The sequence below is a fragment of the Atractosteus spatula genome, chromosome 16 (assembly GCF_055471065.1).
Source record: "Atractosteus spatula isolate fAtrSpa1 chromosome 16, fAtrSpa1.hap1, whole genome shotgun sequence".
NCBI classification, from domain to species: domain Eukaryota; kingdom Metazoa; phylum Chordata; class Actinopteri; order Semionotiformes; family Lepisosteidae; genus Atractosteus; species Atractosteus spatula.
Genome location: NC_142721.1, coordinates 6,567,717 through 6,586,868, shown reverse-complemented (window position 1 = coordinate 6,586,868; position 19,152 = coordinate 6,567,717). Strand labels below are relative to the sequence as shown.

The following is a 19,152-nucleotide window of genomic DNA, read 5'->3' as shown; positions in this document are numbered from 1 at the left end:
GCACCTGTCAGCCACTGCCCAGCGTACTAATAACACAGTTTCATCTTCAAAAATAATAATTAGGAATCACACTGGGTGTAAAACAATACAAAAAGGAAGGGAGGGGAGGAACACTACACAATACTCAGACAGCAGGGAAGGGAACTGTAACCTTTGGAATGAAAGATCTATAACATTTTGTACATTGCCAGTACTGAGAAACCAATAATAAAAAACAGCAACATGTACTGTATCTTTATATAGTTAAGACATAATTCAGGGTTTAGTGTAAAGATATTATCACAACAAAGGAATGAATACTAAATTGTAGCATACACGGACCTCACATTGTCAGTCAATGTCCTGCAGCCTTTTCGTCAGACACAACCGTCAGAGAACAGCACTTACAATAACAAGAAAAGAAACTCATCCATTCAATTCATTTAATCTATGGCATATGTGAATTATCTGAATGGTTTACTAGACAGGATCAGCAGTATTGTTCTTTGAATGCCATTCATACTTTAGATTAGGTCTAAAATCAGATGTTGAAACAACCATAAGCCTCAGCAGGATTCAGTCAGGGAAATCATTTGAGAAATGTACATAAAACTGAATGTCAAATACACACCTGTATGGCACATCGTAGAAAGGATGTCCTGGGTGAGGTAAGTGGTTTGAATAGCCAGGTTGGCTCCACATGTTTGCTGCAGACGAGCACCGAAAACAGGAGTTTCATTTAAACAGGTCCCAGCTCCCTCCCTCATGCACCAGGGCCAGGGGGAGCGCAGCACACACACACCTGCTTTGATTGTATTACAGCGACCATCCCGCTTTCACTGAAGAACGGCAGGAGAGAAACCTTCACACGAAGCTGGTAAATCCACCCACAACAAAAAGGGACGACTGCTTCTCTCTCTTTTGTGTCTTTCAACAGTTCTCCAAGTCGCCACCCTCATGACATCGCACCCTGACACAATGTCAGTCGTCACATCGGACGTCTTCCCTCGCGGGCGGCCGGTTGTGCTCTGGCCTTCAGGCTGAGCTGGAGATGCTTCTCTCCCTCTCTGCCGCTCTGAGAGGAGACGCAGCGCTGGAGAGAGACCTTCTGCCTCAAACAGCAGCTCTGGCAGCCTGCCAGCAGCCTGCGAGTGCGATTGCAAGTGCTGCAAATCCCTCCTATCAGCTAATGAAGATCAAGACTGCAGGTGAAGGATGATTTCAAACCCAGGAAGAAGCTTCCCAAGAGAGCCCATAAAGTACAAGTGACCTCTATGCTCCACTCGCGGTGTATTTAAAATTATTTTTACTCTGCACCAAGAAGAGAAATGTTAAGCAGGTTACCGCTGTATTGCCTGCTATTCCAGCAGTCGTTGCTCCATTCAAACATCTTTAGGATTCTTTGTTTCACATGTAGGTAGTGCTTCTTTATACGTTTATAGTACTGCACTAAAGCTCATTGAAGAAAACATCCCTTATCCTGAAAAAAATCCCTTTTTACACATAGCAAATAAATTCAAATTCCACAACTTTCATTTCATTGTCAAATAAAGCATTCAAGAATGGACTTGATGCACTTCTGTTTTTTGCAACACATTTCTTTACAGTATTCCTGGAAATCGTAATTGTTTATGCTGTATCTCAGCTTGCTCAGATTCTGTAAATTCATGACAGGACAATTAATCAATGCAAAAATGTAGCTTTTACATTTGGAACATTTAGCACATTGCGGTTTTAATACATTCAAAAAGTACTGAAAACACAGCATGTTAGCAGCTGAATACAGTAAACACCCCTCTGTGGATTTAAGGTAGTAGTAAGCATGAGTCAACTGCAATGTTATTTAATCAGTGCTTAACAGCCATAAATAGACCGCTACATATGTCGGTAGTTAACGTATGTCTTGAACCATTACAAGTCTATGTGCCTGCCACCCAGCTGTGTGAAACACTCACTGAGAATAAATACACAGCTATATACAGACTGCAGAAAGAGACAGACGGTTTCTTCAACACCAATTAGGCTTTTAGCTGCAGTCCATCCCACTTACTGAGTTTTAACTGATGTTAATCCCCATGTCAAACCAGTTTCACTTTAAATAAAGCCTCACTCAAGAACCGCGCAAAGAGAAAGACTGCTGCCTAAAGCTTGCATTCCCCTAACCAGGTTCTGCTGGGTATTATCAAGCTTTTGAATCACTTTTGTCCCCGTTTATTTGGAAAAGCCACAAGGATCGGCATCTGTTGTAAAGCGCTAATGTGTCCTGAATCTCATCAAAATTCATGAAGAGTCCAATTTTGGTATTAAAAAGTCTACTCATTAAAAATTGGATAAAGTCCCATTTTTTTCTAGCTACCTGCTACCTTTCTACATGATTTTAAGAAACAATATTTGTAACCTTTCAGCTTCTCTTTTGTCCCTAGTGCAAACATACTCTGTATACCCTTCTCCTCATGGATTTAACTAAAGAACATGACCGGGAAAATTGACACTTTCTGGATTTATTTTTACAAATCAACACCTTTTTTCGCAGGGTTTCTTTTTAAAGATTTTTTCTTTCGTAAAACACAGCAGTATAACCAGTTGCAATTTTGCAGTAAAAATTGTGTCCTACTGCATACATGTTGAAGGTGATTTTTGATATTTTAGGAAAGCCCTAAAACTAGAAATACCCTGCAGGATGTTTTTTTAAAGTCCTGGTTATGACAAGGTTTCCTCATCTCTGCTGCTTGGTACTAGATACAGAACAATATTCTCACAGGCTTCCATTAGAGCAGTAGTGCATATCTTCACTTAATAAAGTGGTACCGAGGTGTGAGCTTAAAATATCAGTAAACTCAAATCTGTTTCAGAACACAGCAAGAAGTTATAAAAGAGCAGCTGAATTTGAGAAGCAAAAATAGCCTTCAATAACCTTCCAGACGAGGGCAATAGTTTGCTTTTAATAATCGATGCTTACTTTACCAACAAATGAAGGATGTTTAATGTTTGTGGTTATCATTGCAAGGCTTTTTAGATTTAATAGAAATTTGCTTAAAAAGTTTAGATGTAAATGTTTCTCTTCAGATAGTGAGACCTGACGAAAAAATAAGAATTCATCTAAACGCTAATACCTAGATTTCTTCATACTATGTAGCTGTTTTAATGTGTAACTGTGACCAGTCATGGCATCAAAAGAACTGGAGAGCTAAATATTCCAGTCTGTGACCATAAGATCTTTTCATCCCAAAGGATCCAAAAATGCATTAAATATGCCTTACCAACGCTGCTATGTCCCAATAGTCAGGATCTGTTTCTGATGTCTCATTCAATCTGTGGCTTCATATAATTGTATCATAGAGGCCATGAGATGACTTGGTAGCTATGTGGTTAACAGCCACACACAAAAAGATAACCATGTATCATATCTGTTTATTTATCATTTTACCCATCTGTATACCACATACTTAGTGTCCTGCAAAGGACATTTTCTATTGGAAAAAAACATGAAAATTTAGAATTAGTGGTGTTATATTAATGGCAGTATTTATACAATCTGTTAAATGACAAATTCCTAATGCACGAAATTGTATATGGTTAATAATGAGTAGGGTTCTGTTGAGATTCTCATATAAATATTTGTCAGATTTACCATGTGGATTCAAACACTTCGATTAATATCATGAAACTTAATGGAAATCATTTGTCAGTGACACTGTCTTTATCTTTTCAAGTTAACAGTGTCACAGAAGGCTGAAGGGCGGAAATGAATCATCAGAATGGGTTTTTGTCAGGCTTCATTTTCACCTTCCACTGTCTCGAACAATGTTAACACGTACAGGAAGAAAAGAATGGCACTGCAATCAAAACAGCTCCAATTATGTGATTCATATTTTCAAAAGAGAATTAAAAGCTTTATCACATTCAAGGCTGCATTAGCAAATTTCTTTAGCATTTTTAATAAAAAAACCTCACTTACATGGCTAGACCATAACAATATAAAGCTTACACCTAATGCTGGTATTGATTATTATTTATTGATCTTGTTTCCTGAAGGATCATCTTTCTTTTTATCCGACAGCATGCTGCTATGGTTTCAGTGCAGAATGTATCTAAACACACCAAAGTGTTCCAAAACGACCTTTTATTTTATTAAGATTTATTACTAACGAGCCTAAATTTTGAATTAGGGTTCTGACTTTTCATGAGTTCTACAAAACATCCTTCCAGTAATAGTACTTTATTATTAAGGATTAATAATAGTTCTTAATAGTTCTTTATTATAAAGCTCAAAATTTGTACAAAATAAATTTCAGAAGGTGCTACAAACATGATCCTTGCTGGATCATCATGTCATTTCATCAACCAACATTAGCTAGAAAATTATAAACCAACTTAACAATATAATTACACATGATAAATTACGAAATGGGAGTACTGTAGTTTCTGGATGTCATTCCTTTCAGACATTACACAGTTTCCCAGTAACAAAAATCTGGGTGGTCTATGACACTACAAGAAGGTGTGGCGTTTAGAGAGAAGAGAATACAGCTTCATTGTTCTCTCATCATTTCTGACGCTAACAGCTCTGTAGAGACTCTTCAAGATTCTCAGTGTACCTTTCAGAACCTTGTAAAGATTCCTTCTGTATAAACCAGGCAGGTACTCTGTATCACACAATACAGGATAAGATGAACACAGGTTTTATCACTACAGTATAACCATCAACCAAAGGGTGAAACTGGTCTTGCTGGTGATCCAAAATGCATTTTTTTAACTAATGAACTATTTTAAAATGAGGAGACTGTTAAACACTCTTCATTTTGCTGCAGACAACAAGCATCAAGAAACATGATCTCTAATTCAATGTTTTAGTTCTACAATTTATGTGTTCTTCCCAAACATTAAAGTAAAAATAAGACCATCTCTATCACACACTATTGGAACACACACTCTTTTACCTTTCTTTAAGGTAAGTATTACTTGGGCTGGGTCAACACCATTTAAACAAATTTAAAATTGAATATGATAAGACATTCTGAGCATCTTTAAAAAAAAGTTTTAAAAAATAATGTCAAAGTTCTTTTTATACAAAAGCATGCAGTGCAATCTTATCAGTCTTTGCTGGTAGTAAACACTTACATTTCTAAACTTGACTAACAGATGATGATACAGATGCATACCAGACCTTGCTTCTACACTGCTGATAAGCACAGGACAAAAACTCTAGCTGTCCTTGGAACGAACATTCATTCGCATCTGGTTAACATCCAGTTAAAAATAAAAACACCGCTTGACAAAATGTCTCTGGCACAACCATCTTTTACCCCCTAAGAATGGTGAGTGACTGAAAAGGACAGATTTAAGGTCAGAGCTGAGAAATTGAATTTGAAATCCAAGCAAAGTCTGTAGCCGATCACAAAACACTGCATCAGCAATATATTTCAGAAAAAGAAAAAGAAAGTGCAGCATCTTTGATTACAATTCCTTAGACAGCTAAACATCTTGACACATTACTGGAACTAAGAAAATGTATGCCTGTCTTGGATAATAGTACACAAAACATCAGTCAATCAATTGATATAGCAATTTAAGATAAAAATGGAAAATGTTTCACTGTACTCAAAAGACAAATCTGTAAACTCATTTTTCGATGAATTACAGGAAGCTCAACAATACAGCTTTGGGATCAATACATTCATTATTCTTGAATGAATGTTTCACATGATTAATGTTGGCTGAAGCCATAGAATCATAAATAGTGACAAAATGACTTAACTACATCAAAGACTTGAATACTGTTGCTATAAAACTTCAATAAAATGTGCAAACTGCTCTCTATACAGTATATTCCTTGCTATATAGCTGGTACTTAACAAATACATTCTTAAACATCTCAGTATATACAATGCCTTGAAATCAGAACTTTTACCAGAGTAACCAATAATCTCACAGCAGCAAGAACATTTTAGCATGCAATCAACATTACAAAATACGGTACCGTCAAAGGAGGTGGATAATCAAGACAAATAAAAGCTCTGAAACCTCATAAAGTTGTTTTCTTTGTTAAGTCATGACTTAAAATTACCTCTTACCTGTGTTCCAAGCTCCACAGTCTTGTCCAGTCTTTCACTTAATAATGTCTTTGGTTTCTTCCAGCTTCTCTACGCGTCCACACAAAAAGCACCTGGTGTACCATTACAATATACCTGAGTGCAGGCAGTGGGAGGTTTTCTGCTGAACTATTTTGCTTCTGAATCGGCTACAGCTCTGGGTTTTGTGACAGACTTCACAGAGTTCAACTGGCAGCTCTAACCTAGCTCCCTGGAAAATCCACACTTGGGCTGCTGTGGTATGTTGCTGAAGTTGGATGCCAACAGCTCTGCCTTGTGAGCTCAAAATATCTTTTACATGAACTATGCTCAATGCCTGCAAAGAAACAAACAGCCAAACCAACTGTTTTATTAAAGGCCCATGGGCCTGTGTTTAATTTGTAGAGCTCCATCACATTTCACACAAAGGATAGAAGCACCAGTCCACCCCTATTTCACTAATGTTATAAATTATAAGTTGAGTCCATCTCTCAATGAAAACTCACTTAATTTTACCCTATTAAATACACTGGCAATCTCGGTTAAATTCAAACTTTGATAGAATGTCTAACTGTAACTGGAGTGTTTTTTCAACACTACTATCCTACTTTGTTGGCAATAGTTTTGAGAAAAAAACATTTAGAGACTCAGAACTCGTATTTAAGCACTGCAAAAGTTGTCTAAATATCAGTCTTTTTCCTCGTCTTTTTACAACTGAATTGTTTTTCCATCACAGACACTGATGTAGTCTAATCCTCTAGCATTACAGATTACAGAATTCTTAGCACTCAAATGAAAAACTAGGGTTTGAGAGTCCAAAAATCTGGACTTTTATAAAAAAAAATGTGGATGCATTTCAAGTACTGCTAGGAACACAGATATAATCGTAACTTTGTATTTTCATTTTTTTTTTACACTTTAGTATTTGCAATATTAGTCTTTTAACTGTGCCTAAAACTGCACACCATTTTCTTGCATAGCGTTGTTGCTGCTGCATGAAAATGTGTGCTTGTCCTTGGAGAACAGCAAGCAAGCACGGCTTCCTACTACAAATATCCTTTTCATCGAACATATACCATTACTCAAATTACAACACAGGCACTGCCGTCTTGACATCTTGAAATATGTCATAGTGAATCAGCATTTAGAACTACCTTTACTAGACAACATTATCGGATCTGCTGCATCTTTACATTTTCAGACAGGGCAACACTTGAATTGAAACAGAAACTTGCAAGATGATTACAGCAAGGCCCCTCAGCCCACAGGCAGAGAGTGACTTAAAATCCATTTTCCATGTAATCTTTCTTCCAAGACAAGGACAGGTCCAAAATGATTACTGTTCCAATATGCTGTTGTTCTCGAACAATGAAAATAATATGAAATACTTCAGAGAAAAAAAACAGAAAAGGTAAATCCCAATGTATCAGGGATCACTGTGCTAAGATTAACATTAAAGACAAAGTCTTGTTTTGCAGTTGTTTACCAAAAGACAATTCATTCTATTGTTTTTATGAATAATGTTTATCTTTCGTGAATGTTAAACACTTATAATTAAAATCTTGTATAGAATTTTTGAAATGCCAAAATGTGTAATACATTAAAATTGTACTAAATCCATCAATCACAATTTGGACAGAAATAATTCATTTTCATGTTCTGCATCAAATATATCTACAGTCTCTTCTGTTCATAGGAATGAAGGCAAGAATGGAAATCTAAAGGTTATTTATTGTTTAAATGTTAAACTAATTCAACCACAAGTATTAAATGGCAAATTCATATTACCAAGATTATATGAATTGTGCCCTGATAATGACAAGATTTTAAGCACATCTATGTGGAAACATGTTTTTTTTCATTAAAGAACATTTGTTGCCTCTAACAAAGGACAATGCAAGAACAAATGGAAAAGAAGATTTCAATTAGAGTCACACCCATTAGAATCCATCAAATCCATAGAGGAGGAAAGTTTCTTGAGATATTGGACCAATAAACTGCATAGTTTAACACACCTCAGAAATAAATAAGCAAGAGAACTGCGAGCTCAAATAATGCGAAAATGTTAAAGTCAGCATACAGAAATATCTCAATTCTGGAATGATCCAAAAGGGCAATATCCAAGATAAAGAGTCAACAGCAATCCCTGGTGGGGGAATTGTGCAACTGCGGCTCTCGCTTTCAAAATCAGCAGGCATCGTTGGGAACAAGGAACAAGGGCAAAGATGCCAGCACGCACCTGGCAGCAAGCACATGCCATTAGGACACTACTGCAGAGTTGTTTGCTGCTTGAAAATATATATTTAATTAAATTATGTAAAAAAACCACAATATCCCACAGTTTAGAATGTGAATAGCTTTCACCTCTAACTACTCTTCCCCAAGTGTACCAAACTAATATCCTTGACAAGAACTAATATTCTTGGCCCTAAAAGCAAATCTTAGGCAAGCTTCACAGGTTTTTATTGCTACTGTAAATGTAATTGATCCATAGCACTATTACTGGTAGTCTCTCCCATAACAAATAAGTCGTACAGCTCACATATGGAAAGACATGGTCCTGGTAAAACAGGCAAACTATTACAGGAGTATCTGTCACTGGAAAGGCCAAAAGTGATATATTCTAATTAAGTTGATGCTTGTCCCTGTACTGCATAAAGAACTGAATTTATTTGATTCAACTTTAGTCTCTCATATAAAACCAACCAGGCCAAGCTCAGCACAGAGCTCGACCAATATACACTCAGCTCTAGCGCCAGTTATATTAACTTTATCCGAATCTAGGTGCCCGGTATGAATTAATGGCAGAGGCCCTCATACAGGATCTTGTAGTACTCCACTAATTCATCCCCACTGCTATAATATCATATTGCTGTAAACTATAGTTTAATTCTAGTCTCTATATCCCTTACATGTAAGGTTATAACACTTAAATGAAAGGATTTAGAGCACCTTCTTATGGATGGTTTACATTACAGAGTATATACAACAAACAAGAAAGTGCGTGCAATTGTGGTTTTTACAGAAGACTATAATTGGATCCCGTTCACTTCGATTCAGTGATGCCTGTGGCTGCACAGCCATGATCCATCAGTCAATAATTTGGTGTAGAGCTACACATGTACTGAGAAGAGCAAATTGGTTATCTGTATAATTCTTTGTGTTAATATCACCTCTAGCTCAGAGGCAATATTAACAATAAATATACTGATTTTACGTACAGGTGCAAAAGCTATTAAATTATACTTAGGCCTTGCACTTTAAAGCAGTTACTAATTGAAAGCATAATGGTATGAATACAATACTGTTTTAAAATTAATACAAAAATGAAAACAATTTAATCAGGAAAGCCAAAATAAGTCCCCACAATAATATCAGTTAAACCAACAGTAAAAAATGCTGGGCACTGTTTCTTCATTTCTAGTCTATTTACTTACAGAGCCAGAAAAATCCATACAATGTTTATTGTACTTGCATACCTATTTTATCTTCAAGTGGTCCCCAGTGTTGAGTTATTCCTTGAGATCTGAAGTAAACTCCTAAGCCACCGAGTGTGACAAATTGAAAACACTCTAACATAGTCCTTACTTACCTGAAAACATTTTGCCAATGTAAGTATTTTTCTAAGCATTTGGTGGTTAACCACTAGACATCATTATTTCCTGAAGCAGGATATGAAAGATATTTTCAGGCCACTGAAAACCCCTTGAGTGTTATGACACATGCATCTGCCAAAGATAATGGCATATGGAGCCAGAACTGGAACTCTTGATTTGCACTAATAAAGTAATAAAATTTCACTGTACTTGCAACAGACGAACCCTTAAAAACAGTTTTGCCAAACTGCCACATGACTCACATTCCATTGCCTTTCTGATAATGAGACCATGACAAAGCTAATTAAAGGAACACTATTTAAACCTGCTAACTGGAAACGAAAGCAGAAACAGCAAGGAAGTGCATTTAAAATTAACCTTAATTTGACTGAACCTGGGTTCCAAAGCTAGTATTTGAAACTGAAATGGGTGAGTTACCACTGATTTTTCATCAATGTTATTTATACACTGCTGTGACCGAGTAAAACAAGATGCAGTGACATAAAAATAACACAGGACACCTCTCTAGGCTGCTGGTGCAAGTGTGATTTAATGAGCAAGCCACATGTTTTACAAGAGTCTAATAGAGGTAGCAACTGTGTTGCAGAATATACTCAGATATTCAGCGATCAAGCCATGCAAGCAGCATAATTCTGGACAAGCAGGAGTCGGCAGGTATTTGCACAAAAAAAAAAGACACTCCTGCCAAACGTTATCCATTGTGATTATTAGAAAGTGAACAATGTGTGGTGGGGCATATCTTCTTTGCTCAATTATCTGCTTACTCTAACACACCTGTTCTTTTCATTTGCTATTCCATTACTTCGATATGGTTGTGAATGTTGCAGACATCTTATTCAGCCCTTGTTCTCGTGCATCGCCAGAGCAAGCACTCCGAGTCTGCCTATCTTTCGTTCGCATGGCTCCCTTCGCCCCTCTCCTCTAGTCTGACAGACTAGCGGTACCCTCCGTCCTCTCACTTCCAGGGCCTTGTCATTCTGTGCCACTGCTCTGCAGCCGTGGAATAAATTACCCACAGAAAAAAAGAGCTGCCGAGTCCCTGAGCACGTTTTCACACCTGCTCAAGACTCGCCTGTCCAGGGCTTTCAGAGGCATCCTTCAGTAACTCTTCCTCTTTCTTGCGTTGATGCTTTAGATTCTGTTTAGTAATGCAATTCCTTTGTCGCACGTGTTCTCTTCAAACACAGAACAACTGCAGTGCCTAAAACACTGCTTCTTATCCTCACTTCCCAAAGTTGCCTCCTTTGGTTTTGGAGGTTTGTTTTTTTTTTGTTCCTGTGCAGCACTATCAACATTATTGTGACTGCATTTAGATTGATTCATTTTAATGTAACTGCTTGTAATCATACTGTATATATATAGTTACTTTCAATTTAATATCTGCAAACACTGCAAAACATGCTATTTAAAGACATCTGCTGAACAATACATCACAGGTGTTCATTTTAGACTCTCTGGGAACTACAGACACATTACCACTTATATAATTGAATGATCTTACATACAGAACACTGACCATGTTTTTTAAAAAAGAGACAGGATGTCTTTCTTTAAAATTGTACCAGAATCTATCAAATGTTTTTTTAATATGCACTCTGCTTTTTTCAGGGAGGTTGCACGAACTGGAAAAGCAATGTTACTCACTGACAAAATCACAAGCTTGTAGTGCCTGGCAAGCCACAAGGGTCTGAGGATATACTGGCTCACCTCAAGCAAACCCTGGGGTATCCGATTCACAGACAGCTAATGACACACATTTCAGGCTCAAACTGGCAAGAGCTGAAATATAAAGCTCAACCAGTGCTCAGAGAATGCACCATCCCCTATTGAGCACATTGCGCTGTGGGCTCAATGTGAAATAAATATCAGATGAGTCACATATTTGCAAATCAGAACTCTACTAATACAAGCAGACTGCTAGAATACAGCTGTTCTGCAGAATGCAGGCTGATTCTGTTGTGATTTTTACTCTCGGGTTACAATTCCCTCAGATAATATACTGTACATGCGCATCAACAAGCAATCAGCATGGTACTATTGAGGAGTTCACAGATTTATTCCCAACATTAAGAGCATTAATATTGATAATATATGCATGCTTATTCTGATTTAGTGGATAAACCAAATACATTAAACAGCCCATGAAATGTGAACGTTACGAGAAACTTGGAGAGGCCAGAGCTGTTTATGTAAAGAATTCCTGAAGATGAGATTTTTAGGCTTTTCATGAGCCAGTTAATTTGAGAGCATCCAAGTCTATTCATATGAAAGGTGCACTCAGCCAAGGAGAATGTGCTGTTAGGGTCTTAATTATATAAGATTGCACCTTCAACAGAAATGTTACAGTGATATTTTCAGGGATCTCCCTGTTTCAGCACTGCTAAACCTAAAATGAAGAGAAGATTTATGCAAGACATCACTAACTCCCCGTTGTCAGAAATGAGCTTTATATTTTCCAACATTCATTGGACAATTCAACAGTTTCTGATAATTCTACACAGAACTGATATTCCTGATATATACATAAAACAGTATCCTATGGCTGAATAAGTAAACAATTATATACAATTAGTACATTTATAGTACATCACGCCATTCATGCAAGCACCAAGGAAATAAAACTAATCATTAAGCAAAGTAAAACTGTAGCTAGCAGCTCTGGCTTCACCTGCAGCACTATGGGACAATAAATGTTTCAACAGCACAAACCAACTGAAGGTCCTGCAATTCCGCCTTCCTGGAACCTGAAGCTGGAATTGACATCAGAGCTCAGGTGGTAAAAGCGAGGAAGTGCTTTACTCTCACAAAACAGCAAACTGAGTCATCAAGGCTACGGTTTTATATAGACAACATCAATCTCTAGCTTCTGAAATGGGTTGTGGATCTTTATAGACAAAAAGATGCACGTTACCTGCATTTGAATGTGGTTGTGACAGTTATATAAAACCCTCAGATTTAAATGGCTACTCCAGTTTTGGTTTTCAAAGCATTGCATGACAACCACTCACTGCTCTAAAAACATTTTACAGGCACTGTTTGAAGCAGATGCATTGTTTAATGGCCCACTCCCGACAGAAAGTGGGCTATGAAACTCTGAGCTCTAGTAAAACGGTCATCTGTTTCATCCCTCAGAATTTATTCATTTTTTTTCTCATTTTCCAAAGCTTTTAAATCATCTCAGCAGAGAAGTGCTGCTTGATGTATGAGAGATGACAATATCTAGATTCTAGAAATAAGTGGCGTGTGGTGCAATACACTGCAACATCCATACCATGGCAAGAGCAACCCTTTTCTTTGAATGATCAGTAGGAAATACATAAAGAATAAAACATAAAACAAGCAGGCAACCATCAATTTCCAACAGACAACAAAAATCTTTTGCAAACTCACCTAACTGCTTCCACAACAGAATGATCATTTTTCTTCTTTCTGGTCGGAGGTCTAACAAGTGTCTGCTCATAGTGTGGTTTTGGTTTCCTTAGGCACCTCAAAGGAAGGCAACTGCGGCCGTTTCCCATTCTAATCCTGTCATAGTGGCCTCCAGAGGTTTTTCTTCTTTGTGGTCTTTCGCAAGACCGTCCCATCTCGTATAGTGTACATTATTAATTACAAGCTGCTCATCTTGGATGTAGACGTTAATGTATTCATGGAAGATCTCGGGTTAAATATCACAGGTCACCCAGTGATGGATGGAATGCCTACAATGTCCCACTGCAAGACATAGCCACCCACTGTACACACCAATCAATACTTTCTTTGTTTCCCCTTCTTTATTCAGTATTTAATACAGCCCATTTGTCATTATGAAGAAACAGCATTTGTTGAACATGCAACAATATGAAGCAAACGGATGTAAACATATCTCAGTCCTTCAAACTCGTTTCAATTCTTCTTTTAATTTTGCAAAGGTGAGAACAGGCCGACTCACATTGTAAAATGCAATCATCATGAAGACAGGTTACAAAACGGAATCAGTTAAGAGAAATGGTAGCCCATCGATATCTTTTGTGATACAGAAAGAAGAAAAACATTTCCCAATATGCCAGACTTTATTGTTGTGGCAAGAGATTACACTAAGCTTTAGTGAAGAGTACAGAAGCCTTTGAGGTTCTCTCCATTATGCCTATACTGATTCACAAAAGGATTATGTCATTTTAACTTTTAATTGCTGTTTAGGAAAAATGTCTAAAGACAGGGATACATAAGTCTGGGAAACCTTTCTCAGTATTTCTTGCTCCAACATTCAAGTGGGCTGTGACAAATTTAGCATTTCATATATAAAAACAACATCCTACATCTGAATAAGTCTACAAATTTTTATTTGTAGTCAAGTAGGAGTATCTGAACACCTCCTTTTAATTTGGTTATGTTTCTTATCATTTGTTTCGATTGGTTGGAATTTGCAACTGCAGTCAACAAACGCATCATACATTTTTAGGAGATAAATGGTAAGTACTGTAGTCAGTTATTTAAGGCAGTAAGCTGAACTGATTTGAATTTAATAATTTCCTCCAGTGGCCCTATCCTATTGTGGTTTCATATTGCAGGCAGCTTCCTTCCAAACAGGAAATTGCTAACGAGGCATACCAAAGCAATCCGCTACCTAGACAGTGAAAATGCTGTGTAATCACCTCCTTCATTACAAATTTCAGAGTGGCAGAGAAAACAATGGGATGACAGTTGCGTCTTCTCACACTGTGAACTAAAAGTAACAAGTTCCATCATACTGCAGTAAGCAAGGCAAGAGGACAAAGTCACAGCCGGTGAAGTGTTTGTAGGTAAAGACCAGGCCTTGATAAGATCAAGTGACTCTAGAATTGTATTATAACAAATGTATATAACAAAGAACAGATAAAGCTACAGTATGTACCTAGGGACTGTTAATTCATTTTAACCTGATTCAACCATTTGGTTACATGACAAAATCAGGTTAATTCACTCGGAAGAAAATCAGAAATTGAATGTGCCAGTGACAAGGACATAATGCTGGGTTGACTCCAACTACCAATATAACACTTCTGTCAATTACAGCTTTCTGAGAACGAAACATATTGGACAGCCTGTTCAGTCTGTCCATTTCTGCCAGATAAAACGAACAAACCTGATCTAACAATCTTGTTAAGAGTTCACACAGAAGCCTTTACAAACAGAATACTCCAATACAGGAGCCATTTACAGAATACAATCTCTATCAGATACCCAGGCATTCGCAAACAGATCTGATTGTGATGAATCTAGCTTCCAGATACCACTTCAGGGTAACCACTGCAAAACAGTCTCTGAGAAAAGCAGATAAGTGCTCAAAGCAGGGCAGACTTCAGGCTTATCACTAAAAGCTGTTTAATGCTTCAGTGCAAGTTTAGACGATTACTGTTGCTGTCAACAGTCATCAGCTGGTAGACATCTACCATAGCAACTGCTATCAAATCTTCTGCTCATCCAGCAGATTAATATGTATGAAAGCCATTGCATTGATCACTTCAAATAAAAAATAAATTTCTACCCTCAAAACAATGTTAGTGTGGATGTTTTTAAAGAGAAAGTTAAAGTGCTTTGGAATTCAGGAGCTCATTATTTTTATACGATTATGTCCACTGTGTGCAGTGCATTCCAATGGCAACACCAAAGAATGTTAGCAAAGTTTTTACAACTTCAGATACACAAAATAATAGTTTCCTAATCTACAGAGTTAAAAGCCTTTTACTGGCACAAAAACGGAGTCTTTTACCAAGAGTTTCAGACCAAATATGCACTAATGTTAAGCAAAAACACAGATTTCACATAAGGAAAAACTAAGTAATGACCTAATGACCAAATTCTAAGACCAACTTTTCACTATTGGTTGAGAAGGTTCTTAACACCGCAACTGAACTAAACATTTCAGACAACTTTTATCAGGTGTGCTAAAAGCATTTAACAAATTTAGTCAAATTAATCAGAAAATTAATTCAACCGCAGAAAACATCTGAAGCTCAGTGCCAACCTATTGGTGAAAGAACATGTTCCTCTGCTTCAGCATAGAAACAAAACAGTAACATTATCTCTTATTGCTTTCACTACAGTGCACTTTCTATGACAGGCTAATCAAGTAATACAAATACAGAAAGCAGGAGATAATAAAAATGATTTAAGGGAGCAGTGTTAAAGACTTTTCACAGTGTAAAGAAAGAGCCAATTAAAGCAGGTAGGCTTTCAAAGAGAAAATCTGCCTGCTAAGTGGAACAAATGCCTTTACCATTCCTACCAGTCTGCCTGCTGGATCTGGCCTGGCATAGGGGGGTCACAGTTTGAGATGTGGGTATAACATTCTGCATCGTTATTTCTTTTTTTTTAACCAGCTGAAGGACACAAGGATAGATGGTCCAAGAATGCTTACCGAAAGGAAACTAAAGCAAGATTCAAACAAGAAAAACGGGTAAAGAGGATTCTGCTTTGCTGCAGTTTTCACAAGAACAGCCAACAACAAGAAAATACATTTTCAGCAATCTTTACAAAATACATTTCCTTTTTTTCTTATTGGACATTACAAATTACAGGGAAAGGGCTCAGATGTCCAACATATTATGGATGTCAACTCAATTGCTTGTGGTGTGCTATACTTTATGTTTCCTGGGTTCAAACCTGGAGAGTGCAGTTAATTTAAATGCACTTGAGGTTAGCGGGACGCCAGACCACCGTCAAGAATATGGGCTGCACCTGTCAGTTTTGCCTGGTTGAGCTCAAGGTTGGTTAGCAAGAGGCATGCAAGTCAGCACTCACACATGCATAGTCACAATGAGAACCTGTCATAAAACTGGCACTTGGAAGTAACAGAATCACCCACTGCGCTCATGAGCACCAATGGAATAAGTGCCTCATCACAGAAAAATAGCTAAACTGAAAGGAAAATACAGGAATTACAAGCTATATATTGCTGTACTGCAGTGGCTTTCAGTCAGCTTGGCAAAGCGGACAGAATTTAACTTTTAAATCACAAGCTGCTAAAAGATTGGAAATGTGCAGACCTTTCTGCCCAGCATCTCACGAAGGATAAAGCAGCAGAATGCAGCTAAGGGAGAGCCAGTGGCAGCCTGCTCCCAAAAAGAACTCAAGCTGGCATGTGTCTTTGATATACCTGGCCTTTAAACTTTGAAGCACGTCAACACAACCCCAGAAGGTATATTAAAAAAAGATCAAATATTTAATAGATGGGGTGTAGAGACAACCACCGCTATCCTCTCATGCCATTAACAATATTTACAAGCCAGTAAAGTACTCAAATGAAATCTGACAACTGCCTGAAGATTTGACAGTACTTCCATCTAAATGAGACCTTGTTTATTTCATGAGGTGCCACTGGGCAGAGTTCAAAGAAAAGGTTACGGATTACTTTCCAAGTTGGATCCTTTCTTGTCTTTCTGGTCACCCTTGTCATTAGTTTTGCAGGGCTCTCACTACAGCCATTTGCAACACGCTGTCGACCCCAACCGTTTTCCACACTGATCTTCTCCATGTAAAATATTATCAAAGAAAAATTTGAAGAATGTTTCCTTACAAAAGCAAGCAATAACTAGCAAGCTTAAAGGTCACATTAGATGCAATTATTCAAATTCAAATCTATTCAAATTCAAAGCCCTATAATCACAAGAGGGCTTAGGTATTTTACAGTACTAAAGACCACAAACAATGTGTACAGTACATCAAATATCTATAAATTTATACATCTTTTCCCTATACAGCAATTACAATTTGTGCTTTGTTTCTAAGAAACCTCACCTAACTAAGCTTTAGACTCTGAAGACTGCACCAAAATAAAAGCACAAAAAAAATGTTGCATGCTTTTGATAGCTTCTATTGAAGACCACATTCGTTACAGGGTAACTGTTTGCATTTTTTGGTCTTTATTGAGGTTTCATCTCCTATTTCACTTACTCAAGAAGACATTTTAGCAACAGATTTTATCTTTCAATAGTATAATAAAGTCAGCCCACGGAAACGTAGCACACTCAAACATACTGAAAAGACACTGAGAGCAAAAAAAAACCTCCAAACTGGCATTTATTCTTACCTGTTGAAAAGACTCACAACAGGTTCTTTCAGTCCTCATTTGCTGGCAATAAAAGGCACAGCAGGAGTCACACTTACAAGAGTCAAGTCACTGAGTCACAATTTAAAATCATGAAATCCATGGTCCAGACAATACTCGAAGGAAGGCCCCTGAAGCATATTCTACCCCAGTCAGTCTGTATACCCCTGGTACTCTTCAAATGCAGAATGGGGGTGGAAGTACAAAGACTTTTTCTACTTTTGAAGAAGTAGGATGTCATTAAAAATGCACTTTCAAAACTACACTTCACCGTCATCAAAAAGTTTCACAAGCTTACATTATGCTTTTCAAAATAAATCCCTAAATTATAGTTTACATTGGTACATGAGTGATAATTAGACTTGCCAGTAAACAGGATCATACCCCTGTGCTGCCGAGATGCTTCGTACAGTACCTGGATAACTCATTTTAGACTGAGGTGTTACCATCTTCTGTCTCATTATCATTTTGCTGTTAAAACTTGAACGATTCAGAGGCACCATGTAATGGATTCTACAATACGGTGGATTAGGAGTGCCACTCTTCGGCCATATAGCATGAAAACACCCATGTTACCAACATTACAGGCCTTCATTTGCAAGACTGGGAATACTCCATGTGAAGAAATGAAAAAAGGTGTAATTTTAAATCATTCTACTGCTTATTAAACAATATCCAATGCAGAAGTACAGGTCAACAGATCCTCTATGACTGTTGCCGGTACATGAAGTGTGTATGTTTTCCAGACTTTGCACATTTTTAAACCAAGAATGAATTGTTTTTGTTTCTAGGGCCTCTAGTCTCAGTCCCAGAGGTCTCCCAAAGGTTCCCAAACCCATGATTGAAGACCCCTGCTATAAACCGTACCTACTTCAGCTTAACTCATTTGCCACCAATAGTTATATTGAGGATTTACAAGTATAATCCTTCCACTGTGTCAAACAGAGTCCAATAATTCCAATATACTCACTTTGCTTTTTTAAAATTCCACAACAGTCTGTATTGAAGATCTCACTTCTTTTTTTTTTTTACCCATATGCCCAAACAATGTGAGTAACTCCTATAGACATAATTGCCATGCAGTTCACATCACAGATTTGGCAGACTGGAGCTGGAATGAGCACAGTGAGCCTGGCTTGAACAGACTTCAAGGGGAATACTGCTTCAGTACACATCTGAAAAGGCACAGTGGCAATTTGCTGCAAAAATAAAAGCCAGCTTAAATATGGCGCCTTTGTTTCCTTTAAAGGAATTCAAAATGAATAGCAATCATTAAACAAATATACTTCATGGAAGAATTTTAGGACATTCATATCAACGTCCCATTCAACGTCCCTCCCATTAACAAAACATTCAAATGCAGATGACAGAATCCGAATGTAGAATTTAACACCAATGACTAGACTGGGAGACCAGCAGG

General features: G+C 37.5%; 1 protein-coding gene across 18 annotated transcripts in view; it reads right to left on the bottom strand.

Annotated features, from left to right (window-relative positions):
* plekha7b (pleckstrin homology domain containing A7b) overlaps positions 1–19,152 on the bottom strand; it is a 125,941-nt gene that overhangs the window by 92,511 nt on the left and 14,278 nt on the right. For 3 of the 18 annotated variants that reach the window (XM_088934639.1, XM_088934641.1, XM_088934643.1), the window contains exon 1: positions 6,054–6,265. The exons of 12 other annotated variants lie outside the window; for them this stretch is intronic. Coding sequence is in view for 1 of the 6 variants with exons in the window: in XM_088934629.1 (XP_088790755.1) it covers positions 611–681 (71 nt within the window). In the remaining 5 variants the exon portion in view is untranslated. Of the gene's footprint in view, positions 1–610; positions 724–6,046; positions 6,266–19,152 lie in introns of those variants that run through there. 3 more of the 18 variants (XM_088934640.1, XM_088934644.1, XM_088934629.1) reach the window with 3 other exon arrangements.